At 44.8% G+C, this 27,819-nt stretch overlaps 1 protein-coding gene across 4 annotated transcripts in view; it reads left to right on the top strand.

Moving 5' to 3' along the window:
* The window catches only part of LOC134357148 (zinc finger protein 214-like), a 47,960-nt gene extending 26,096 nt beyond the window's left edge, over positions 1 to 21,864 (top strand). For 3 of the 4 annotated variants that reach the window (XM_063068452.1, XM_063068450.1, XM_063068451.1), the window contains one exon: positions 264 to 2,139. In XM_063068452.1, the coding sequence (XP_062924522.1) occupies positions 1,242 to 1,922 (681 nt within the window). In that variant the 5' untranslated portion in view covers positions 264 to 1,241 and the 3' untranslated portion in view covers positions 1,923 to 2,139. Of the gene's footprint in view, positions 1 to 263; positions 2,140 to 20,944 lie in introns of those variants that run through there. The other variant, XR_010020527.1, reaches the window with a different exon arrangement.
* The last annotated feature ends 5,955 nt before the right edge of the window (positions 21,865 to 27,819 follow it).

The raw sequence follows: 27,819 nt of genomic DNA, 5'->3' as shown, positions 1-27,819 counted from the left end.
AGAACTTGAAATAATACTAATGGAGAGAGACAAATTGAAGGCAGATAGGAATGGCTGTTTCTGATACAGACAAAAACAGTCAGGGAAATTGACAGTCAGTCTGGATGACTGCATTGTGCCCAGTTAGATGATGAGAAGTTGTTCCTTCAACTTGGGTTGAACCTTGCAATAACAGTGTGATGTCAGAGCTCAGCATAGAGACTTAGATTATCTAATGTAAAATGTCCTTCACCCGTTGATGTCTTTTGCAAATTTTTTTACAGTTTACAAACGACCAAGAATTTGTGTACAGGAGTCCCAAACGTTGGTTTTGCTGTCCCTGTCCAGCTATCTAAGGAGCGATCAGATATTTCCTTTGCAGCATCAATGTATCTGTTGTTCATCCCTGGAGATGAAGGAGTACCCCATCGCAGCTTGAAATGTGCTTTGTGTCTTTTGTAACTCAGTGAAATCCACTGGAACCAGGGTGCTCAGATCACACCAGCATTTGTTCACTGGAGATCAGTTTTTCAACTGCATTGATTGTACGAGGGATTCCCTACGAATGACATCTGAATGATGAATTGCCAAAGCATAGATAGCAGGGAGATATCATTCTCCTGCTCTCAGTGTGGGAAGGGGTTCATTCAGCTGACCCGTAGGCACACCAGAGAGTTCACACTGGAAAGAGGCCATTGACTTACTGTGTGTGTGGTGGAGGGATCCACTCAGTCATCCAGTCTGAAGATGCATCAGCAAGGTCACAACATAGTGCGATGGACCGTTCACCTGTTCTGAATGAGGGAGATGATTCATTCTGCCATCCAAGCTAAAGATACATCAGAAAATTCACACCACTGAGAGACCGTTCACCTGTTCCGTGTGTGGAAAGAGATTCACTCACTCATCCCACCCACAAACACACCAGTGAGTTCACAAGGGAAGAGACTGTTCAACTCTTCCATGTATGGAGGAGATTCACTCGGTCATCTGAACTGCAGAACATGAGTGAGTTCACACTGGGGTGAGACCATACATCTGCTCTGAATGTGGGAAGGGACTCACTCAGTCATTCCACCTGTAGATATACCAGTCAGTTTACACTGTTCACCTGCTCAGACTGTGGGAAGGGAATCACTTGGTCATTCCACTTACAAACACAGCAGTCAGTTCACACTGAAGAAAGACCACCTGCTCAGTGTGGGAGTGGATTCACTTGGTCATCAAAACTTTTGGCACACCATTCGGTTCACACTGTGGAAATGCCGTTCTCTTGTTCAGACTGTGGGAGGGAATTTCCTCGATCATTTCAACTGAAGGTACATCAGCGAGTTCACACTGGGGAGAGGCTGTTCACCTGTTCAGACTGTGGGAAGGGATTCACTCAGTTATATAACCTACACGCACACCATTTAGTTCACACTGGGGAGAAACCATTCATCTGCTCAGACTGTGGGAAGAAGTTTACTCGGTCATCTCAACTGAAGTTGCATCAGCAAGTTCACACTGAGGAGAGGCCGTTCACCTGCTCAGACTGTGGGAAAGGATTCACTCGGTCTTCCCACCTGCAGGCACACCAGCGAGTTCACACTGGGGAGAGGCCATTCTCCTGCTTAGACTGCGGGAAGGAATTCAGTCAGTCATCTCAACTGAAGGTGCACCAGCGAGTTCACACTGGGGAGAGGCCATTCACCTGCTCTGACTGTGGGAAGGGATTCACTCGATCATCTTACCTACTGGCACACCAGTCAGTTCACACTGGGGAGAGACCATTCACTTGCAAAGATTGTGGGAAGGGATTTGCTCGGTTGTTTCAACTGAAGCTACATCAACGAGTTCACACTGGGGAGAGGCCGTTCTCTTGTTCTAAATGTGGGAAGGCATTTACTCGATCATCCAACCTTGTGACACACTACCAAGTTCACACTGAGGAAAAAGTGTAAATAAGCTTTATACTTAAAATGCTAGTGCTGTATACTTAAACATCATGGTTTCTGAATGCAAAGGCAAGTTCCAAAGTCTGTTCATGTCAAACTCTGCAATTATTGCTGCTGTTCATCACACCCAATTCTGCACCCTGGTCACTGGGCATGAGATGAGTTTCTTATGCTGATGTTCACCTTTAATGGGGCTGGTGTTTAATATTCGGAATCTGTGACAAATAAATCAGTTCTATTTTAAAGTCTGTCTCAGGTAGTTTGTGAATCACTGCACACCTGGTGTACAGTAGGAAGTCAAATCTGCCCATCTAGACCCTGCCAATATTTCTGTTCCACAACAATTCTTTTAAATCCATCCCTGTGTTCACCTTTCACTCTCGCTGAGGTGATTGGTTTCAAACAGTCACCACTCTGTGGTTAAGAGGCTTCCCTTGAATTTTCTTCACGACTTTCTGCAGACTGAAGGAGAAGACAAGATGACTGCAGTTGTGTCTGATATGTTCATCTCTCAAATCGCTGGGCCAAAGAAGAGTGATATTGGTTGTTAATACTCTTATTCTCTGCTCATTTAAATGTTACGGATCGTTTTCAGTGCTTCCAAAGGGCTGTGTCACTCACAGTCAGGTTGTTACAATATAGCTCTGTTCTCTAAGCTGAAAGTAGAATGGGGAACGATTATTTGGATGTTCAGTGGAGCAGGGTCAGAAGCCAGAGATGGATCAGCACAGGGCAGAGTTTGAGGCTCTCGAGAGTGATGGGAGTAAGAGTATATGATAAGTAGGGAATTGGAGCATGGGTGTGATAACGAATGACAGTAGCAATATTTGGAAGCTGATTAACAGGAAAAAAAATTACATTGACTTTGACTGTTGACACACACAGTGCCTGGTGTCATTGAGTATATTGCTTGTGGGAGCTTACTATGTTAAGTTAGGTACTGAGCTATCATAAAAATATTGGTTGGATGCTACCGTTTGGCAGGGGGAGGCAATGCTTGTAAATGCTTTCAGAGGCACTGTTCTAATCCAGAACTCTCTGAGCTTGGAATGTATTATCACTGCAGATCAAGTGTGCGGGTGCTGTCAGTCCAAAGTTGGGCCGAAAGGCATGCACGTGCTCAGTGGACGAAAGACGCTGGAAATGGCTGCACTGGACTTGTACGAAAAATATAGTTCTGAGTTTATCTGGCTTGAAGAACTTGATGCATCTTTCAGATAAGTAGATATACGATTTTCTACCAATTGAAGTGCAACATTGAGATCAGGTACGATGTCCGGAGCCAGCTGATGTCCGTCCATACTTCAGTAGCTAATGAGAGTAGTTGAGATCAACGCCTAAAAGAAAGAACTGAGTCCAACTTCCAGTGAATTAAATGATCACTAGAGATCAGATGCTCAACTGCTTGAAGTGTGGGACGGATTCACTACCTTATCTGACCTGACGATGCACTATGAAGTTCATAACAAGGAGAAATCATTCAACTATACAATATTGCTGAAGATGAGGTAACTGGTTTACAAACAGGTAATACGTAGTGAGGAGAGGCTGATACAATAACAGGGCAACATTGCAGCTCAGAGGATAACTTGCAACATAAAAGGTGGACAAAATCAAAAAGGGTGAATACAGGACTGAAGGTGTTATAATTGAGTGCACGCAGTCTATGGAATAAGATAGATAAAGTTGCAGTCCTTATGCAGACTGGCAGGTATGATGTTGTAGGCATCACTGAATCATGGTTGAAAGAAGATTATAGCTGGGAGCTTAATGTCCAAGGATACACATTGTATTAAAAGGACAGGCAGGAAGGCAGAGGGGGTGGCGTTGCTCTTTTGGTGAAAAATAAAATCAAATAATTAGATGACAGAAGGTGTTGAATCTTTGTGTACAGAGCTAAGGAACTGCAAGGGTAAAAAGACCCTGATGGAAGTTATATATTGACGTGGAAACAGTAATAAGGATGTGGCCTACCAATTACAATGGGAGAAAGAAGATGCATGGCAAAAGTGTAATGTTACAATAGTCATAGGGGATTTCAATATGCAAGTAGATTAGGAAAATCAGGTTGGTGCTGGATTACAGGAGAGGGAATTTCTAGAGTGCCTACGAGATTGCTTTTGAGAGCAGCTCATGGTTGAGCCCACTAGGGAGGCAGCCATTCTGCATTGGGTGATGTGCAATGGACCGGAATTGATTAGAGAGCTTAAGGTAAAGGAACCTTCAGGGAACATGAGCGTAATGTGATTGAATTCACCTTGAGATTTACAAAGGAGAAGCTAAAATCAGTACTGTAGTGCAATCGAATATAGAGAATTATATCGGCATGAGAGAGATGCTGGCCAGAATTAATTGAAAAAAGAATGTTGGCAGGGATGACAGCAGGGCAGCAATGGCGGGAATTTCTGGAAGCAGTATGGAAGGCACAGGACATATACATCCCAAAGAGAAAGAACTATTCTAAAGGAAAGATGACAACCGTGGCTAACAAGAGAAGTCAAAGCCAGCATTAAAGCCAAAGAGAGGGCATATAATAGAGCAGAAATTAGTAGGAAGTTAGAGAATTGGGAAGATTTTAACAACCAATAAAAGGAAACTAAAAAGATGCAATATGAAAATAAGCTAGCCAATAATATTAAAGAGGATACCAAAAGTTTCTTCACATACAGAAAGTGTAAAAAAGAGGGAAGACTGGATATCGGAAGGCTGGAAACTGATGCTGGAGGGGAAGTAATAGAGGACAACTATATGGTGGATGAACTGAATAAGTATTTTACATCAATCTTCATTGTGGAAGACACTAACAGTAGGGTGGAGGTTCCAGGTGTCAGCAGTCATGAAATGTGTGAAGTTCTTGGGAAACTGAAAAGTCTGAAGGTAGTTAAGTCACCTGGTCCAGGTGGTGTACATCCCAGTGTTCTGAAAGAGGTTTGCTGAAGAGATTGTGGAGGCATCAGTGGTAATCTTTCAAGAATCACTAGATCGGGAAAGGTTTGGAAGACTACAAAATTGGGAATGTCACTCCACTCTTCAAGAAAGGAGAGAGGCAGCAGAAAGGAAACTATAGTACAGTTTGTCTAACTTCAATGGTTGGGAAGATGCTGGAGTTGATTATAAAGAATTACTCTCAGGTTCCTTGGAGGCAGATGATAAAATAAGCTGTAGTCAGCATGGTTTCCTTAAAGGAAAATCTCGCCTGATGAATCTAACAGAAACATAGAAAACCTACAGCACAATACAGGCCCTTCGGCTCACAGAGTTGTGCCGAACATGTCCTTACCTTAGAAATTACTAGGCTTACCTATAGCCCTCTATTTTACTAAGCTCCATGTACCTATCTAAAAGTCTCTGAAAAGACCCTATTGTATCCGCCTCCACCACGGTTGCCACGCACTCACCACTCTCTATGAGTAAAAAACTTACCCTGACATCTCTTCTGTACCTACTCTCCAGCACCTAAACCTGTGTCCTCTTGTGGCAACCATTTCAGCCCTGGGGAAAAGCTTCTGACTATCCACACAATTAATGCCTCTCATCATCGTATACACCTCTATCAGGTCACCTCTCATCTTCCGTCGCTCCAAGGAGAAAAGGCCAAGTTCACTCAACCTATTCTCATAAGGCATGCTCCCCAATCCAGGCAACATCCTTGTAAATCTCCTCTGCATCCTTTCTATAGCTTCCACATCCTTCCTGTAGTGAGGCGACAAGAACTGAGCACAATACCCTAAATGTGGTCTGACCAGGGTGTTATATAGCTGCAACATTACCTCTTGGCTCCTAAATTCAGTTCCATGATTAATGAAGGCTAATACACTGTATGCCTTCTTAACCACAGAGTCAACCTGCACAGCTGCTTTGAGTGTCCTAGGGACTCGGACCCCAAGATCCCTCTGATCATCCACACTGCCAAGAGTTACCATTAATACTATATTCTGCCATCATATTTGACCTATCAAAATGAACCACTTCACGCATATCTGGGTTGAGCTCCATCTGCCACTTCTCAGCCCAGTTTTGCATCCTATCAATGTCCCACTGTAACCTCTGACAGCCCTCCACACTATCCACAACACCTCCAACCTTTGTGTCATCAGCAAACTTACTAACCCATCCCTCTACTTCCACATCCAGGTCATTTATAAAAATCATGAACAGTAAGGGTCCCAGAACAGACCCTGGGGCACTCCACTGGTGACCAACCTCCATGCAGAATATCACCCGTCTACAACCACTCTTTGCCTTCTGTGGGCAAGCCAGTTCTGGATCCATAAAGCAATGTCCCCTTGGATCCCATGCCTCCTTACTTTCTCAATAAACCTTGCATGGGGTACCTTATCAGATGCCTTGCTGAAATCCATATACACTACATTTACTGCTCTACCTTCATCAATGTGTTCAGTCACATCCTCAAAACATTCAATCAGGCTCGTAAGGCATGACCTGCCCTTGACAAAGCCATGCTGACTACTACTAATCATGTTATACCTCTCCAAATGCTCATAAATCCCGCCCCTCAGGATCGTCTCCATCAACTTAATAACCACTGAGGTAAGACTCACTGGTCTATAATTTCCTGGGCTATCTCTACTCCCTTTCTTGAATAAAGGAACAACTGCAACCCTCTAATCCTCTGGAACCTCTCCCTTCCCCAATGATGATGCAAAGATCATTGCCAGAGGCTCAGCAATCTTCTCTCTCGCCTCCCACAGTAGCCTGGGGTACATCTCATCCGGTCCCGGTGACTTATCCAACTTGATGCTTTCCAAAAGCTCCAGCACATCCTCTTTCTTAATATCTACATGCTCAAGCGTTTTAGTCTGCTGCAAGTCATCACTACAATCACCAAAATCCTCTTCCATAGTGAATACTGAAGTAAAGTATTCATTAAGTACCTCTGCTATTTCCTCCTATTCTTTCATGTCTTATCCTCTTGCTCTTCACATACTTGTAGAATGCTTCGAGGTTTTCCTTAATCCTTCCTGCCAAGGCCATCTCATGGCCCCTTCTGGCTCTCCTAATTTCCTTCTTAAGCTCCTTCCTGTTAGCCTTGTAATCTTCTAGATCTCTAACATTACCTAGCTCTCTGAACCTTTTGTAAGCTTTTCTTTTCTTCTTGCCTTTGTACCCCACGGTTCCTGTACCCTACCATAACTTCCCTGTCTCATTGGAACGTACCTATGCAGAACTCCACACAAATATCCCCTGAATATTTGCCACATTTCTTCCGTACTTTTCCCTAGAACATCTGTTTCCAATTTAAGCCTCCAATTTCCTGCCTGATAGCCTCATAATTCCCCTTACTCCAATTAAATGCTTTTCTAACTTGTCTGTTCTTTCTCTCTCCAATGCTATTGTAAAGGAGATAAAATTATGATCACTATCTCCAAAATGCTCTCCCACTGAGAGATCTGACATCTGACCAGGTTCATTTTCCAATACCAAATCAAGTATAGCCTCTCCTCTTGTGGGCTTATAGAAACATAGAAAATAGGTGCAGGAGTAGGCCATTCGGCCCTTCGAGCCTGCACCGCCATTTATTATGATCATGGCTGATCATCCAACTCAGAACCCTGCACCAGCCTTCCCTCCATACCCTCTGATCCCCCTAGCCACAAGGGCCATATCTAACTCCCTCTTAAATATAGCCAATGAACTGGCCTCAACTGTTTCCTGTGGCAGAGAATTCCACAGATTCACCACTCTCTGTGTGAAGAAGTTTTTCCTAATCTCAGTCCTAAAAGGCTTCGCCTTTATCCTCAAACCGTGACCCCTCTTTCTGGACTTCCCCAACATCGGGAACAATCTTCCTGCATCTAGCCTGTCCAATCCCTTTAGGATTTTATACGTTTCAATCAGATCCCCCCTCAATCTTCTAAATTCCAACGAGTACAAGCCTAGTTCATCCAGTCTTTCTTCACATGAAAGTCCTGCCATCCCAGGAATCAATCTGGTGAACCTCCTTTGTACTCCCACTATGACAAGGATGTCTTTCCTCAGATTAGGGGACCAAAACTGCACACAATAGTCCAGGTGTGGTCTCACCAAGGCCTTGTATAACTGCAGTAGTACCTCCCTGCTCCTGTACTCGAATCCTCTTGCTATAAATGCCAGCATACCATTCGCCTTTTTCACTGCCTGCTGTACCTGCATGCCCATTTTCAATGACTGGTGTATAATGACACCCAGGTCTCGTTGCACCTCCCCTTTTCCTAATCGGCCACCATTCAGATAATAATCTGTTTTCCTGTTTTTGCCACCAAAGTGGATAACTTCACATTTATCCACATTAAATTGCATCTGCCATGAATTTGCCCACTCACCCAACCTATCCAAGTCACCCTGCATCCTCTTAGCATCCTCCTCACAGCTAACACTGCCGCCCAGCTTCATGTCATCCGCAAACTTGGAGATGCTGCATTTAATTCCCTCATCCAAGTCATTAATATATATTGTAAACAACTGGGGTCCCAGCACTGAACCTTGCGGTGCCCCACTAGTCACTGCCTGCCATTCTGAAAAGGTCCCGTTTATTCCCACTCTTTGCTTCCTGTCTGCTAACTAATTCTCTATCCACATCAATACCTTACCCCCAATACCGTGTGCTTTAAGTTTGCACACTGTGTGGGACCTTGTCAAAAGCCTTTTGAAAATCCAAATATACCACATCCACTGGTTCTCCCCTATCCACTCTACTAGTTACATCTTCAAAAAATTCTATGAGATTCGTCAGACATGATTTTCCTTTCACAAATCCATGCTGACTTATTCCAATGATTTCACTACTTTCCAAATATGCTGTTATCACATCTTTGATAACTGACTCCAGCAGTTTCCCCACCACCGACGTTAGGCTAACTGGTCTATAATTCCCCGGTTGATCTCTCCCTCCTTTTTTAAAAAGTGGGGTTACATTAGCCACCCTCCAATCCTCAGGAACTAGTCCAGAATCTAACGAGTTTTGAAAAATTATCACTAATGCATCCACTATTTCTTGGGCCACTTCCTTAAGCACTCTGGGATGCAGACCATCTGGCCCTGGGGATTTATCTGCCTTTAATCCCTTCAATTTACCTAACACCACTTCCCTACTAACATGTATTTCGCTCAGTTCCTCCATCTCACTGGACCCTCTGTCCCCTACTATTTCTGGAAGATTATTTATGTCCTCCTTAGTGAAGACAGAACCAAAGTAATTATTCACTTGGTCTGCCATGTCCTTGCTCCCCATAATCAATTCACCTGTTTCTGTCTGTAGGGGACCTACATTTGTCTTTACCAGTCTTTTCCTTTTTACATATCTATAAAAGCTTTTACAGTCAGTTTTTTATGTTCCCTGCCAGTTTTCTTTCATAATCTTTTTTCCCCTTCCTAATTAAGCCCTTTGTCCTCCTCTGCTGAACTCTGAATTTCTCCCAGTCCTCAGGTGAGCTACTTTTTCTGGCTAATTTGTATGCTTCTTCTTTGGAATTGATACTATCCCTAATTTCTCTTGTCAGCCACGGGTGCACTACCTTCCTTGATTTATTCTTTTGCCAAACTGGGATGAACAATTGTTGTAGTTCATCCATGCAATCTTTAAATGCTTGCCATTGCATATCCACCGTCAATCCTTTAAGTGTCATTTGCCAGTCTATCTTAGCTAATTTACATCTCATACCTTCAAAGTTACCCCTCTTTAAGTTCAGAACCTTTGTTTCTGAATTAACTATGTCACTCTCCATCTTAATGAAGAATTCCACCATATTATGGTCACTCTTACCCAAGGGGCCTCTCACGACAAGATTGCTAATTAACCCTTCCTCATTGCTCAAAACCCAGTCTAGAATAGCCTGCTCTCTAGTTGGTTCCTCGACATGTTGGTTCAAAAAACCATCCTGCATACATTCCAAGAAATCCTCTTCCTCAGCACCTTTATCTACATATTGTGTCAAGAAACCTTCCTGAACACATCTAACAAACTCCACTCCATCTAAACCCCTCGCTCTCGGGAGATGCCAATCAATATTTGGGAAATTAAAATCTCCCATCACGACAACTCTGTTATTATTACACCTTTCCAGGATCTGTTTCCCTCAATATCCCTGTTACTATTGGACGGCCTATAAAAAACACCCAGTAAAGTTATTTACCCCTTCCTGTTCCTCACCTCCACCCACAGAGACTCTGTAGACAATCCCTCCATGGCGTCCACGTTTTCTGCAGCCATGATTCTATCTCTGATCAACAGTGCCATGTCCCCATCGCATTTGCCTCCCTCCCTGTCCTTTCTGAAACATCTAAAACCCGGCACTTGAAGTAACTATTCCTGTCCCTGAGCCATCCAAGTCTCTGTAATGGCCACTACATCATATCTCCAAGTACTGATCCACACTCTAAGCTCACCTGCTTTGTTCACAACACTCCTTGTGTTAAAATAGACACATCTCAAACCTTCGGTCTGAGCGCGTCCCTTCTCTATCACCTGCCTATCCTCCCTCTCACACTGTCTCCCAGCTTTCCACTTCCCCAGTCTCTTCAGTTCGGTTCCCACCCCCCAACAATTCTAGTATAAACTCTCCCCAGTAGCCTAAAGGCCAATTTATACTTCTGCGTCAAATCTATGCCGTAAGTACGGCATAGCCGTGTACCCTACGCCATAGCCTGATGCGCACCTCCCCAAAAATGTAACTACACATCGCGGCGACGCAGACCGCAGCAATTAGATTGGTCTGCTAGGTAGCATTGCATTTGCTCCTACGCCATACTTGAAGCTAAAACTCGAATGGTGATTGCCAGTCTCTGAGTATACTGTGCGTACACTGATGCGAAATAAATGGTTGGAGACGATGAACCAAATCGTCAAATCTACCTGCCAACATCGGAAAATATTTGAAATTCATTTCCTCGTCCATGTCTCTCAGTGGCTGGACAAGCACAGAAAATTCACCCTCCTTCAGTTTCAGTCGCCATTGTTTGAAGTTTGAGTTTCTTCATGTTGGGTTTCAACGCGAAGAAACTCAACACTGTGGCATAGAAACCCCACCGCCAACTAGCGTTTTGGCAGTGAATTGCAGAGCGATGCAGACAAACCAATGCACAAGTATAAATGCTCACAACAGCATAGGCCACTTGCCTAGGCTACTACGCAGAAGTATAAATCGGCCTTTAGCAAACCTCCCCGCCAGGATATGGTACCCCTGGGATTCAAGTGAAACCCGTTCTTTTTGTACAGGTCACACCTGCCCCAAAAGAGGTCCCAATGATCCAGAAATCTGAATCCCTGCCCCCTGCTCCAATCCCTCAGCCACGCATTTATCCTTCACCTCATTCTATTCCTATTCTCACTGTCGTGTGGCACAGGCAGTAATCCCGAGATTACTACCTTTGCGGTCCTTTTTCTCAACTTCCTTCCTAACCCCCTGTTGTTTGTTTTCAGGACCTCCTCCCTTTTCCTACCCATGTCGTTGGTACCAATATGTACCACGACTTCTGGCTGTTCTCCCTCCCATGGCAGGATATCTTGGACGCGATCTGAAACATCCCGGACCCTGGCACCTGGGAGGCAAATTACCATCCGAGTTTCTTTCCTGTGTCCACAGAATCACCCGTCTGACCCCCTGACTGTAGAGTCCCCTATCACTGCTGCCATCCTCTTCCTTTCCCTACCCTTCTGAGCTACAGGACCGGACTCTGTGCCAGAGGCACGGCCACTGTTGCTTCCCCCAGGTAGGCTGTCCCCCCCCAACAGTACTCAAACAGGAGTACTTACTGTCAAGGGGTGCAGCCACATGGGTATTCTCTGGTACCTGACTCTTCTCCTTCCCTCTCCTGACTGTGACCCACTTATCTGCCTCCCGTGGCCCTGGTGTGACCACCTCCCTATAATTCCTTTCTATCACTTCCTCGCTCTCCCTGACCAGGCGAAGGTCATCGAGCTGCATCTCCAGTTCCCTAACTCGGTCTCTCAGGAGCTGCAGCTCGACACACCGGGTGCAGATATGGCCGTCCGGGAGCTCCCACATCTGACACCGAGCACAGAAAACCGGCCTCACACTCATACTTCCTCCTTTCCGCAAATAACACAGGTAAACCTACCCCACCTTGTCCCGTTCTGTAGGAATTTTTTGAAGAATTAACAAGCAGGACAGACAAAGGGAAATCGGTTGATGTTTACTTGGATTTTCAGAAAGCCTTTGACAAGGTGCCATACATGAGGTTGCTTAAGAAATTACGAACCCATGATATTACAGGAAAGATTCATGCATGGATAAAGCAGTGGCTGATTGGCAGGAGGCAAAGGATGGGAATAAAGGGGCCTTTTCTGGTTGGCTACCAGTGATTAGTGGTGTTCCAAAGGGGTCTGTGTTGGGACAATTCTTTTTACGTTATATGTTAATGATTTGGATGATGGAATCGATGGTTTTGTTACGATGTGAAGACAGGTAGTTTTAAGGAAGTAGAGAAGCTACATAATGACTTAGACAGATTAGGAGAATGGGAAAAGAAATGACAGCTGGAGCAGTGTAGGGAAGTGAATAGTCGGGAAGTGTATGGTCATGCAGTTCGGTAGAAGAAAAAGGGTTGACTATTTTCTAAATGGAGAGAAAGTACAATAAACTAAGGTACAAAGGTACTTTGGGATCCTTTTGCAGAATTCCCTAAAGGTTAATGTGCAGGGGAGGAAGGTAAATGCAGTATTGGCATTCATTTCAAGAGGACAAGAATGTAAAAGCAAGTATGTACTTTTAAGACTTTATAAAGCACTGGTGAGACCTCACTTGGAGTATTGTGAGCAGTTCTGAGCCCCTTATCATAGAAAGGATGTCCTGAAACTGGAGAGGGTTCAAAGGAGGTTCACAAAAATGATTTCAGGATTAAATGGCTTGTCACATGAAGAGCATTTGATGGCTCTGGGCCTGTATTCGCTAGAATACAGATGAATGAGAGGTGACCTCACTGAAACCTATCGAATGGTGAAAGGCCTTGATAGAGTGGACGTGGAGTGGATGTTTCCTATGGTGGGAGAGCTGAAGACCAGAGGGCACAACCTCAAGATAGAGGGGTGTCCTTTTAGAACAGAGATGATGAGGAATTTCATTCGCCAGGGAGTGGTGATTCTGTAGAATTCTTTGCCACATGTAGCTGTGGAGACCAAGACTTTATATATATTTAAGAAAGAGGTTAATAGATTCTTGATTGGTCATGGATAGAAGACCATAAGACATAGGAGCAGAATTAGGCCATTCAGCCCATCGAGTCTGCTCTGCCATTCAATTGTGGTTGATCCCGTTTCCCCCTCCTCAGCCCCACACTCAGGTCTTCTCTATGTAACCTTTGATGCCATGTCCAATCAAGAACCTACCAATCTGTGCCATCGATACACCCTACGACCTGGCCTTCACAGTTGCCTATGATAGCAAATTCCACAAATTCACCACCCTACGGTTAAAGAAATTTATCTGCATCTTTGTTTTAAATGAATGCCCCTCCATCTCGAAGCTGTGCCCTCTTTTCCTAGACTCCCCCACCATGGGAAACATCCGACCCCCGTGGAACACCACTAGTCATTGCCAGCCAAGCAGTAAAGGATCCTTTTATTCCCACTCACTGCCTCCTACCAATCAGCCAATGCTCTAACCACGTCAGTAACTTTCCTGTAATACCGTGGGCTCTTAACTTGGTAAGCAGCTTCATGTGTGACACCTTGTCAAGGTCTTCTGAAAGTCCAATTATGTGACATCCACTACATCCCCTTTATCTAGAGTGACATAGTTAATTCAGAAACAAAGGTTCTGAACTTAAAGAGGGGTAACTTTGAAGGTATGAGACGTGAATTAGCTAAGATAGACTGGCAAATGACACTTAAAGGATTGACGGTGGATATGCAATGGCAAGCATTTAAAGGTTGCATGGATGAACTACAACAATTGTTCATCCCAGTTTGGAAAAAGAATAAATCAAGGAAGGTAGTGCACCCGTGGTTGACAAGAGAAATTAGGGATAGTATCAATTCCAAAGAAGAAGCATACAAATTAGCCAGAGAAAGTGGCTCACCTGAGGACTGGGAGAAATTCAGAGTTCAGCAGAGGAGGACAAATGGCTTAATTAGGAAGGGGAAAAAAGATTATGAGAGAAAACTGGCAGGGAACATAAAAATGGACTGTAAAAGCTTTTATAGATATGTAAAAAGGAAAAGACTGGTAAAGACAAATGTAGGTCCCCTACAGACAGAAACAGGTGAATTGATTATGGGGAGCAAGGACATAGCAGACCAATTGAATAATTACTTTGGTTCTGTCTTCACTAAGGAGGACATAAATAATCTTCCAGAAATAGTAGGGGACAGAGGGTCCAGTGAGATGGAGGAACTGAGGGAAATACATGTTAGTAGGGAAGTGGTGTTAGGTAAATTGAAGGGATTAAAGGCAGATAAATCCCCAGGGCCAGATGGTCTGCATCCCAGAGTGCCGAAGGAAGTAGCCCAAGAAATAGTGGATGCATTAGTGATAATTTTTCAAAACTCGTTAGATTCTGGACTAGTTCCTGAGGATTGGAGAGTGGCTAATGTAACCCCACTTTTTAAAAAAGGAGGGAGAGAGAAACCGGGGAATTATAGACCGGTTAGCCTAACGTCGGTGGTGGGGAAACTGCTGGAGTCAGTTATCAAGGATGTGATAACAGCTCATTTGGAAAGCGGTGAAATCATCGGACAAAGTCAGCATGGATTTGTGAAAGGAAAATCATGTCTGACGAATCTCATAGAATTTTTTGAGGATGTAACTAGTAGAGTGGATAGGGGAGAACCAGTGGATGTGGTATATTTGGATTTTCAAAAGGCTTTTGACAAGGTCCCACACAGTGTGTAAACTTAAAGCACACAGTATTGGGGGTAAGGTATTGGTGTGGGTGGAGAATTGGTTAGCAGACAGGAAGCAAAGAGTGGGAATAAACGGGACCTTTTCAGAATGGCAGGCGGTGACTAGTGGGGTACCGCAAGGCTGAGTGCTGGGACCCCAGTTGTTTACAATATATATTAATGACTTGGATGAGGGAATTAAATGCAGCATCTCCAAGTTTGCGGATGACACGAAGCTGGGTGGCAGTGTTAGCTGTGAGGAGGATGCTAAGAGGATGCAGGGTGACTTGGATAGGTTGGGTGAGTGGGCAAATTCATGGCAGATGCAATTTAATGTGGATAAATGTGAAGTTATCCACTTTGGTGGCAAAAATAGGAAAACAGATTATTATCTGAATGATGGCCGATTAGGAAAAGGGGAGGTGCAACGAGACCTGGGTGTCATTATACACCAGTCATTGAAAGTGGGCATGCAGGTACAGCAGGCAGTGAAAAAGGCAAATGGTATGCTGGCATTTATAGCGAGAGGATTCGAGTACAGGAGCAGGGAGGTACTACTGCAGTTGTACAAGGCCTTGGTGAGACCGCACCTGGAGTATTGTGTGCAGTTTTGGTCCCCTAATCTGAGGAAAGACATCTTTGCCATAGAGGGAGTACAAAGAAGGTTCACCAGATTGATTCCTGGGATGGCAGGACTTTCATATGAAGAAAGACTGGATGAACTGGGCTTGTACTCGTTGGAATTTAGAAGATTGAGGGGGGATCTGATTGAAACGTATAAAATCCTAAAGGGATTGGACAGGCTAGATGCAGGAAGATTGTTCCCGATGTTGGGGAAGTCCAGAACGAGGGGCCACAATTTGAGGATAGAGGGGAAGCCTTTTAGGACCGAGATTAGGAAAAACTTCTTCACACAGAGAGTGGTGAATCTGTGGAATTCTCTGCCACAGGAAACAGTTGAGGCCAGTTCATTGGCTATATTTAAGAGGGAGTTAGATATGGCCCTTGTGGCTACGGGGATCAGAGGGTATGGAGGGAAGGCTGGGGCAGGGTTCTGAGTTGGATGATCAGCCATGATCATAATAAATGGTGGTGCAGGCTCGAAGGGACCGAATGGCCCACTCCTGCACCTATTTTCTATGTTTCTATGTTTCTATCCTACTTGTAATCTCCTCAAAGAATTCCAACAGGTTCGTCAGGCACGATTTTCCCTTAAGGAAGCCTGGCTGACCAAGTATTCCATAACCTCATCCTTAACAATTGACTCAAACATCTTCCCAACCACTGAGGTTAGGTTAACTGGTCTAATATTTCCTTTCTGCTGCCTTGCATAAAGTATATAAAAATCAATGTCAGCATGGTTTCAAGGGTAATGATGAATATTCAAAATCCTCACCATCCAGGCCTTTTCTCGCTGCTGCTAACAGGTAGAAGGTATGGGAGCCTCAGGACTCGCACCACCCGGTTCCAAAACAGTTATTGCTGTCCCACAGCCATCACGCTCTTGAACCAAAAGTTTTATACTCATTTGCCCATCCATTAAGGTGTTCCCACAACAAATTATCTTACTTTAAGGACTCTTTATTTTGTTATTTCATGTTCTCGTTATTTATTACTATTTATTTACATTTGCATTTGCACATTTTGACGTGTTCTGCACTCTAGTTGATGTTTCACTGAGCTTTTTTATACTGTAGTTACTACTCCATAGAGCTGCTGAGTATGACCACAGGATTGTATATGGTGACCTATATGTATTTTGTTAAGAAAATTGAATTTGAACTTAGAACTGTGAATAAAGTGACAAGTTCATGAGTGACTGTTGGTATCAGACTCTGGGCACACTCACAGTGAACATGGGTCCTCTTCAGTCAGGTCTGACAAGTAAACATTGGCAAAGTGGATGAACAGCATGCCAATTGCTTGCTTTGAGGTATCCAAAAACCTGCAAACGCAATGTTCAACTATTAGAGACGCTCTGAATGGAGTCAAGAAAAGAGAGAGTTGAGTCGAACAGCCATTGAAAACATTGGTGCAAGCTGATTAAAATCTGGGGGTTTGAATACAGTCTGAACAGAAGCTTCTGATAATCACTGGGGTTAAGGGTGATTCCACTGCACTGTGACGAGGCAGGGAATGAGCAAGACAACAATGGATACACAGAAACAAAGGGTGACTCCTGAAGAGTGGAGTCATTGGGGAGCTGAGTAGGAGAGAGGGCACGAGCATAGCTTTGGTTTGTCAAGTGGACAATGGGCCAGCCATGGCATTCTGATGACAGAATAGGGGGAATGAACTTCACTTGTAGGCATTATTAGAGGAACAGGGATGGTTGTGTGAGAGGGTGGTGACCTGTTCAGCAAGCAGGGAGGTGGGAGTGGAAGGGGATTTTTGTGAAGTGCAATGGGATTTCATAAATGATGAAGGCAAAAAAAAACCTAGCTGCCATTTCTAACTACAACGAATCTAGACGTGAGCCATGTCCTTTAAAATGACAATCTCATTAGCTGGCACATCAGAGCAGATTCTTTGTTGCCCCAAGATTGTCAGTCATTTGCACTGGGTCCCTCTCCAGCACATCAGCAAGGTGTGGAAAACGGGGCTGCTCCTGATACCTGGCTGGCTGCAGTGACAAAAACTGCCCTGATACCATCAAGTTCATCCTGTCCCACATTTCCCCAGCTTGCTGGTCGTCAAATGTGCCATTTCAAATTAACATTTGCAAATGCATTTGACAGCCTTGGAAATTCACCTGCACTCAGGGCCAAGGCAACTTAAATTCTTTAACAAAATATTCAATTGGAATACAAGTACTGCAGTGGTAGCAGGCTAACTTGGCACACTCGTTAAGGAAATATGCAACCTTGGCACAAATGCATTTCATTGTTCTGCACTATTTGGTTTTCTTCTTTCAACTTAGTGCTCAATTACTTGTGCTTGGAAAGACATGCTGATTGATAGCATCTTTTAGTGTTATGACAATTAGGCAAGCTGACCAGTGAAAGGAAATTTACAAGAACAAACATTGAACGCCATTCCCCATTCATAGCATCCCCTGACAAGGCAATATTGAGCTACCCATAGTATCTGGGGTATAGCTCCTACAGCCTTATAACACTCGATACTTGCCATATCTTCCACGGACGCCTCTCGTACTTTGGCTCTCGAAAACGTTTCACTGCCAATGAAAGACAATGGATTACAAAACAAACCTCAACTGTTTACAAATGTTTTCCCTGAAACTATTTGAGAAATGTAAGCTCATTTTAGAAGCTATTTTCAATGAGGGCAAAGACAACAATTTAATCCACATGGGTTTTAGTTCGGTACATGGCATTCCAATCAGAAACATACAAATTCTGCAAAACTACAGCAAATTGACGAGGGACAGGCAGCAGAAAGTCTGATAAAGTTTCAGTGTCCGAGACACTGCATTGGCATCTTGGGTTCCACAAGCAGCATGAGATTCCACATTAAAAAAATCAAAGTGAAGATGCATACACTGGAAATCCAAAATAAAAACAGAAAATAGCAAATTACTCAGGTCAAGTCAGATCTGTGGGAAGAGAAATAAAGTTAATAGCTCTGTTTAGCTCCAACTCTCCAATATCAAAGAAATGGTGGTCATAAAGAATGGCAAATGGTATCAGTCTTGAAAAGCACATGCAAAGCAAAGTATTCAAGACAGATGTGGAGTTTTAAAAATAAAAGAGAGCAGCTGGGGGAACTCAGCAGATCAAGCAACATTTATGACAGTCAGTGTTTTGGGTCGAGATTCTTCATCTCGACCAGGGCTTCCCGACCTTTTTATACCACGGATCCCTACCATTAACCAAGAGGTCCATGAACCCCAGGTTAGGACCCCCTCATCTGGACTGAAAGATAGAACAGAGATAGCCAGTCTAAAGGTAAAAGGAGAAGGGGGTGAGCAAGAGCTGGCAAGTGACAGGTGGATCCAGTGGAGAAAGACAGGTAGACAAGGAATGGGTGGAAATAGCGACGGAGGCAGGTGGCAGTAAAAGAGCAGTTGATGGTGGAAACAGACAGGAAAGGAAGGTGGATCAGGAGCAAATAAGGGAGGTAAAAGGCAGATGGGAAAGGGGGGTGGTAATGGGCTGATGAAGTATGTGGAGGAGGGGAGAGAGGGTGCGTGTAGGAGGACCCAGGTAGATCATGAGAGAATAGAGACAACAGAGAGGTACGTTACTGAAATTGGAACCCAGGCAGAATACAAAGTACCCTAGTTTGTGTTTAGCCTCACCCTTGCAGTGGAGGAAGTCAAGGACAGACAAGTCGATGTGGGAATGAGGGAAATGAAAATTGCTGACCACCGGAAGCTCTAGATGGCCATAGCGGATGGAGCACAGGTTCTCTGCCAAACTGTCCCATTGTCTGCGCTAGGTCTCGCTGATGTAGAGGAGATCGCATTGGAAGCACTGAATAAAACAGTCCCATTGCCTGTACTTGGTCTCACTGATGTAGACGAGACCATATAGGGAGACTGAATAAATAAACAAGACTGTTGGAGTTCTCTGCCTCACTTGGATGACTGGAAGGGTCTTTGGTGGGGTGAGATGCCGGGACAAGTGTTGCACCTCCTGCCGTTTCAAGGGAAAGAGCCTAAGAAGGGAGACATGGGCAGGGAAGAATGAGCAAGCCAGGAAGTCATGGACAAAGTGGTCCCCTGTGTAAAGCACAACAAGTTGAGGAAGTGAAGATGTGACGGTGGAGCTGTCTAAGAATTATGTACTGGGTGCATTGGCTGGTGGAATAAAAGGTCAGGACCACGGAAATGCTATCTCTGTTCTGCTTCAGGGAAAAGTAATGATTATCACATGTACAGAGGAATAGTGAAAAACATGAATTTAGGTACAGAGGAGATGTCAGGGGTAAGTCTGTTTTTTACGCAGAGGGTGGTGAGTGCCGGCGACGGTGGTGGAGGTGGATACGATAGGGTCTTTTAAGAGACTCCTGGATAGGTACATGGAGCTTAGAAAAATGGAGGGCTATGGGTAACCCTAGGTAATTTCTGAGGTAAGGACATGTTCCGCACGGCTTTGTGGGCCGAAGGGCCTGTATTGTGCTGTAGGTTTTCAATGTTTCTATGTATTCCTTACACAGTGCACTGAAGTAGGACAAGGTAAAACAGTAGCAGAATCAATTCCTGCCTAAGCAAGGACCTTGACTCACTGTAATTTGCCTATTGCCACAATAGGTCCACAGCAGATGCAATTTCACTGGCTCTCCACTCAGTCTTGCATCACCTGAACAATAGCAATATCTATGTCAGACTGCTGTTTATTGATTACAGTTCAGCATTCACCACCATCATAACCTCAGTACTAATCAACAAGCTCCAAAAACTGGGCCTCTGCACCACCCTCTGCAAATGGATCCTGCCTTCCTTACTGGGAGACCACAGTCAGTTCAGATCCGAGTAGCACCTCCAGCTTGCTGACAATCACCTCAAAGATGCGTGCTTCACTCACTGCCCTACTCTCTCTACACCCACGACAGTGTGGCTAGGCACAGCTCAAATGCCATCTATAAATTTGCTGATGACACAGCTATTGTTGGCAGAATTTCTAATGGTGATGATGAGACGTACAGGAGTGAGCCAGCCAGCAGATTGAGTGGCGTCTCAGCAACAACCTTGCACTCAACATCATGAAGACTGAAGGATTAATTGTGAGCTTCTGACAGACACCAGCCCTCATTAACAGATCCGAAGTGTAGATGGTGTCCCTGGGCGTCAACATCTCTGAAGGTCTATTCTAGGCCCACACATTGATGCAATTACAAAGAAAGCGTGGTAGCATAGTGGTTAGCACAATGCTTTACAGTACAGGCGACACAGGTTCAATTTCTGCCGTTGCCTATTCGTTCTCCCCGTGATTGCATGAGTTTCCTCCCACAGTCCAAAGACGTACTGGTTGGTAGGTTAATTGGTCATTGTAAATTGTCCCACGATTAGGCCAGGGTTACATTGGGGGATTACTGGGCGGCACCGTTTGAAGGCTTGGAAGGGCCTACTCGGTGCTGTATCTCAATAAAATAAAAAAAATAAAAGACACAACAGCAGAAATACTTCATTAAGAGTTTGTAGAGAATTTGAATGTCACCTAAGACATTTCCATATTTCTACATAATTAATGTGGGGAGCATTCTAACTGGTTGTATCACCGTGTAGTATCGAGGAGCCAATGGACAGGATCAGGAAAGTAGCTCCATCATGGACACTGGCCTCTCCACCATCCAGGACAGATTGAAAAGACAAAGACTCAGAAAGGTGACATCCATCATTAGGACCCTTATCACCGAGGACATGCCCTCTTCTCACTGAGGAAGGGAAATCAAGGAGGTGGTACAGGAGCCTGAAGACACACGCTTAACATTCAAGAACAGCTTCTTCACCTTGTGACAAGAATACACATAGATTAAGATGTAGCTGTCCTGTGCTGGCACCAGTGGGATCAGCAGTTGGTCTGCCACCTGTCTTCAGGAGAGAGAGAGATAAGGAAAACAATGGAGCAGCATTTGGAGATGTTAATGAAGGGGAAGGAGAGCTGTCAAGATCGGCTCCCCCTTTGAACCCTGAACTGTTTGAAGTGATGGACAGGCGATACCCCAGCAGGGGGATAAAAAGGGACAGGTTCGCTAAGGCAACACACACGACACCCGAGGTAACGAGACCCTGGAAGCGGTGCGTCTCTCACAAGTCGGTGGGAAGTATCGGGCCATAAACGCACAGGGTGGAAAGGCACGATCGGCGGGAACCTGGTGTGTGTCCACCCTTGCCTCGGTGCCAGGTTCACCGCAGGGAAATGATCATATCTGGAAACGGAGGGGTCACGGTCGGTGACCTCAGATGACATCACAAAGGACTCGCCCGAAAGCTGACTGCGAAGGTCTGTGTGGAAGCCTTGAATATTCATTCGTTTTGCTTTCCCTCTCCTTCCCCCCCACTGTCCATCGCCACGGCAGCGATTACTGCGAACTGAACTGAACTAAATTGAACTGAACTTTGCGTCACTTTGAAACTGGTCATTTACCCCTAGTCAACGATAGAGCTTGATTGATCCTGTGATCTGAATTCTGTGTACATGTATGTTTATCATTGCTGAACTGTTGCATTCATTATCCTTTTGATTACAGTACTGTGTTGCTTGTTTCTTTAATAAAACTTGCTTAGTTCTAGTAATCCAGACTCCAACTGAGTGATCCATTTCTGCTGGTTTGGCAACCCAGTTACGGGGTATGTAACAACCTCCAGAATCAGATTTCTGAATGGCTGATGAAGGAATGAACACTACCTCATAATTTTTCCCTCAATTATTGCACTACTTCTTTAATTTAATTTTTTACAAATACTTTTTGTGATTTTTATTATGTTTTTATTATATATTGTGCAGTGCTGCCACAAAATAACAAATTTCACAACATATGCCACTGATATTGAACCTGATTGGGAAACCTGAACTGTCGGAGGATGATTCTGCCTGGATTGCACACAGACCGGCTTGGCAGCAGTTTAATGGGTTGAAAAGCCTCTTTCCCTACTATAATCTTTCTGAAATTCTTGTCTTTATAGACATATGTTTTGTTGTAACCATTTTAGGTCTCCATGTGCATTTAGGTTTTTGGTTGGTTACATGTGACTGACAGCGACACTTCATGGATCAGTATCTGGTTCAACTGCTGGTTTGTCAGTCACTAAAGGAGCTAAATGTTTGCTGTGGAAAAAAAATGCAAGGTTGTTTGCACTATGAATGTGCTTGCTCTTTGATAACTCTAAAAATAAAATTGACATCTCATGGGGCTTCTCGAGAAGCCTTGAGATCACTTCCCAGATCTTACTATCAATTGATGGTAGTCACTGGAGAGAAGGAACACTGAGTACTCAGCGCTATCCCTCCCTCACACTCCTCACTGCCTTGAGGGGGTCGCTCCTAAATCTAGGATGCAGATTTGAGGTAAAAGTCTCTCCTTGGAGATATTATTGATAGATTCATTGCTACCCAGAATTGCAGTTTCTCAAAATTGGAACTCAGATAAGGTACCCCATGCAAGGCTTATTGAGAAAGTAAGGAGGCATGGGATCCAAGGGGATGTTGCTTTGTGGATCCAGAACTGGCTTGCCCACAGAAGGCAAAGAGTGGTTGTAGACGGGTCATATTCTGCATGGAGGTCAGTCACCAGTGGTGTGCCTCGGGAATCTGTTCTGGAACCCTTACTCTTCATGATTTTTATAAATGACCTGGATGAGGAAGTGGAGGGATGGGTTAGTAAATTTGCTGATGACACAAAGGTTGGGGGTGTCATGGATAATGTGGAGGGCTGTCAGAGGTTACGGCGGGACATTGATAGGATGCAAAACTGGGCTGAGAAGTGGCAGATGGAGTTCAACCCAGATAAGTGTGAGATGGTTCATTTTGGAAGGTCGAATATGATGGCGGAATATAGTATTTAAGGTAAGACCCTTGGCAGTGCGGAGGATCAGAGGGATCTTGGGGTCCGAGTCCATAGGACACTCAAAGCAGCTGCGCAGGTTGACTCTGTGGTTAAGAAGGCGTACAGTGTATTGGCCTTCATCAATCGTGGAATTGAATTTGAGTCTGGAAGACAGATTTTTGCGGTCTTTTTCCCGGGGAGGGATGAGGAGAGAAGACGCAAATGGAGAGAGTGGGTAGACCGCCGGACGGGGTGGACTTGGAGCGAGGGTCCGAAGGGCAGCGATGATCGGAGGAGGTCGATGGTGGACGACCGTCTTATCAGTGAGCTCCAACTTTGTGCAACAGACTTCATTGGATTGGGCCCTTTTTCTACTTTTTTTTTGTTTTCTTTACTAACCATGTAGTCAAAGTAAGAATTATAAAGCTTAATCGTTTAATCGCATATTGTGTACTATTGGGGCCCCAACAGGCGAGGCTAGGCCAGCCCCCACCCCTGAGAGGGGTACTGATTCGGAGGATGAGGACCTGGATGTGTGGTATACGCTGCCTTTCGCTAACACCCCATTGATTGAGGAAGAGACTCCTGGCCCTTCTCCCACTGAGACAGGTGATGTTGGGGTGGGGGGCTAACTGTGGGCAGCCTGGGTTGCAGCGGGACTCTGCAGGGGAGGAAGGGGGGTTTGATCACAGGACAGAGGGCTCCGAGTTGCAGGTGGGCACGAGTGATAGATTGGGGGAGGCATTGCCAGGTAGACCGGAAGTATCCCCAGTAGTGTCGGACCTGAAGACTTAGATGATGGGGTGCGGAGGTCTCAGAGAATTAGGAGACCACCGGATAGGTTGGCCTACATAGCACCAGGGGAACAGAGTGTGACCCCTGCTGCGTTGGGCAGCTATGTCACTGCCTTTTACACCCGGAATGGGCTTTGTGTTTTGCAGGATGGGTTGGCAAATTATCTCAACGTCAAGAGGACATGACTTAATTTGGTGGGGGGAGAGTAGAATTAGCCGCTAGCCAAACCGAGAGTTACACTTGAATAAAGGAACCCTCCAATCCTCCGGACACACCCTTGACCCCATTGATGATGCAAAGATCATTGCCAGAGGCTCAGCAATCTCCTCCCTTGCCTCCCACAGTAGCCTGGGGTACATCTCGTCCAGTCCTGGAGGCATATCCAACTTGATGCTTTCCAAAAGCTCCAGCACACCCTCTTTCTTAATTTCTATATGCTGAAACTTTTCAATCTGCTGTAAGTCATCCCTACAATCACCAAGATCCTTTTCCATAGTGAATACTGAAGCAAAGTATTCATTAAGTATCTCTGCTATCTCCTCCAGTTCCACATACACTTTTCCACTGTCACACTTGATTGGTCCTATTCTCTCACGTCTTATCCTCTTGCTCTTCACATACTTGTAGAATGCCTTGGGGTTTTCCTTAATCCTGCCTGCCAGGGCTTTCTCATGGCCCCTTCTGGCTCTCCTAATCTCATTCTTAAACTCCTTCCTGCTGTCCTTATAATCTTCTAGATCTCTATCATTACCTATTTTTTAACCTTTCGTAAGCTTTTCTTTCCTTCTTGACTAGATTTACAACAGCCTTTGTGCATCACCATTCCTGTACCCTACCATCCTTTCCCTGTCTCATTGGAACGTACCTATGAAGAACGTCACGCAAATATTCCCTGAACCTTTGTCACGTTTCTGCCGTACATTTCCCTGAGAACATCTGTTCCCAATTTATGCTTCCAAGTTCCTGCCTGATATCTTCAATTAATCACTTTTCTAACTTGTCTGTTCCTATCCCTCTTCAATGCTATGGGAAAGGAGATAGAATTCTGATCAGTATCTCCAAAATGCTCTCTCACTGAGAGACCTGACACCTGACCAGGTTCATTTCCCAATACTAGATCAAGTACAGCCTCTCCTCTTGTAGGCTTATCTGCATATTGTGTCAGGAAACCTTCCTAAACACACCTAACAAACTCCACCCCATCTAAACCCCTTGCTCTAGAGAGATAGAACATAGAACAATACAGCACAGTACAGGCCCTTCGGCCCACAATATATTGCCAGCCCTTAAACCCTGCCTCCCATATAACCCCCCACCTTAAATTCCTCCATATACCTGTCTAGTAGTCTCTTAAATTTCACTAGTGTAGCTGCCTCCACCATTGACTCAGGCAGTGCATTCCACACACCAACCACTCTCTGAGTAAAATACCTTCCTCTAATATCCCCCTTGAACTTTCCACCACTTACCTTAAAGCCATATCCTCTTGAATTAAGCAGTGGTGCCCTGGGGAAGAGGCGCTGGCTGTCCATTCTATCTATTCCTCTTAATATCTTGTATACCTCTGTCATGTCTCCTCTCATCCTCCTTCTCTCCAAAGAGTAAAGCCCTTACTCCCTTAATCCCTGGTCATAATGCATACTCTCTAAACCAGGCAGCATCCTGGTAAATGCCCTCTGCACCCTTTGCAATACTTCCACGTCCTTCCTATAGTGAGGCGACCAGAACTGGACAGAATACTCCAAGTGTGGCCTAACCAGAGTTTTATAGAGCTGCATCATTACATCGCGACTCTTAAACTCTATCCCTCAACTTATGAAAACTAACACTCCATAAGCTTTCTTAACTACCCTATCTACCTGTGAGGCAGCTTCCAGGGTCTGTGGACATGTACTCCCAGATCCCTCTGCTCCTCCACACTTCCAAGTATCCTGCCATTTACTTTGTACTCTGCCTTGGAGTTTGTCCTTCCAAAGTGTACCACCTCACACTTCTCTGGGTTGAACTCCATCTGCCACTTCTGCATCCTATCAATATCTCTCTGCAATCTTCGACAATCCTCCACATTATCCACAACACCACCAACTTTTGTGTCATCTGCAAACTTGCCAACCCACCCTTCTACCCCCACATCCAGGTCATTAATAAAAATCACGAAAAATAGAGGTCCCAGATCCAATCCTTGTGGGACACCACTAGTCACAACCCTCCATTTCGAATGTATCACCTCCACCATGACCCTCTGCCTTCTGCAGACAAGCCAGTTCTGAATCCACCTGGCCAAACTTCCCTGGATCCTATGCCTTCTGACTTTCTGAATAAGCCTACTGTGTGGAATCTTGTCAAATGCCTTACTAACATCCATATAGATCACATCTATTGCACTACCCTCATCTATATGCCTGGTCACCTCCTCAAAGAACTCTATCAGGCTTGTTAAACACGATCTGCCCTTCACAAAGCCATGCTGACTGTCCCTGAACAGACCATGATTCTCTAAATGCCCAGAGATCCTATCTGTAAGAATCTTTTCCAACAGCTTTCCCACCACAGCCCTAAGGCTCACTGGTCTATAATTACCCGGACTATCCCTACTACCTTTTTTGAACAAGGGGACAACATTCACCTCCCTCCAATCCTCCAGTACCATTTCCGTGGACAATAAGGACATAAAGATCCTAGCCAGAGGCTCAGCAATCTCTTCTCTCGCCTCGTGGAGCAGCCTGGGGAATATTCTGTCAGGCCCCGGGGATTTATCTGTCCTCCTCTCCCTTAATATCAGCATGCTCCAGAACATCAACCTCACTCATATTGTCCTCACCATCATCAAATTCCCTCTCATTGGTGAATACCAAAGAGAAGTATTCATTGAGGACCTTGCTCACTTCCACAGCCTCCAGGCACATCTTCCCACCTTTATCGCTAACCGGTCCTCTCTTCACTCCTGTCAACCTTTTTTTCTTCACATAATTGAAGAATGCCTTGGGGTTTTCCTTTACCCTACTCACCAAGGCCTTCTCATGCCCCCTTCTTGCTCTCCTCAGCCCCTTCTGAAGTTCCTTTCTTGCTACCCTACATTCCTCAGAAGACCCATCTGATCCTTGCTTCCTAAACCTCATGTATGCTGCCTTCTTCCACCTGACTAGATTTTCCACCTCACTTGTCACCAATGGTTTCTTCACCCTACCATTCTTTATCCTCCTCACTGGGACAAATTTATCCCTAACATCCTGCAAAAGATCCCTAAACACAGACCACATGTCCATTGGACATTTCCCTGCAAAAACATCATCCCAATCCACACCCGCAAGTTCTAGCCTGAAAGCCTCATAATTTGCCTTTCCCCAATTAAAAATTTTCCTGTCCTCTCTGCCTCTGTCCTTTTCCACGATAATGTTAAAGGCCAGGGAGCGGTGGTCACTGTCCCCCAGATGCTCACCCATTGAGAGATCTGTGACCTGACCCGGTTCATTATCTAATACTAGATCTAGTGTGGCATTCCCCCTAGTCACCCTGTCAACATACTGTGAAAGGAATCCGTCCTGGACACACTTAACAAACTCTGCCCTGTCTAAACCCTTGGAACTAATCAGGTGCCAATCAATATTAGAGAAGTTAAAGTCACCCATGATAACAACCCTGTTATTTTTGCACCTTTACAAAATCTGCCTCCCAATCTGCTCCTCTGTATCTCTGCTGCTACCAGGGGGCCTATAGAATACTCCCAATAGAGTAACTGCTCCCTTCCTGTTCCTGACTTCCACCCATACTGACTCAAAAGAGGATCCTGCTACATTACCCACCCTTTCTGTAGCTGTA

This window comes from Mobula hypostoma, chromosome 15 (assembly GCF_963921235.1).
Source record: "Mobula hypostoma chromosome 15, sMobHyp1.1, whole genome shotgun sequence".
Lineage (NCBI taxonomy): Eukaryota > Metazoa > Chordata > Chondrichthyes > Myliobatiformes > Myliobatidae > Mobula > Mobula hypostoma.
Note: the sequence above shows the minus strand (reverse complement) of the source record. Positions and strands in the feature narration are given on the sequence as shown.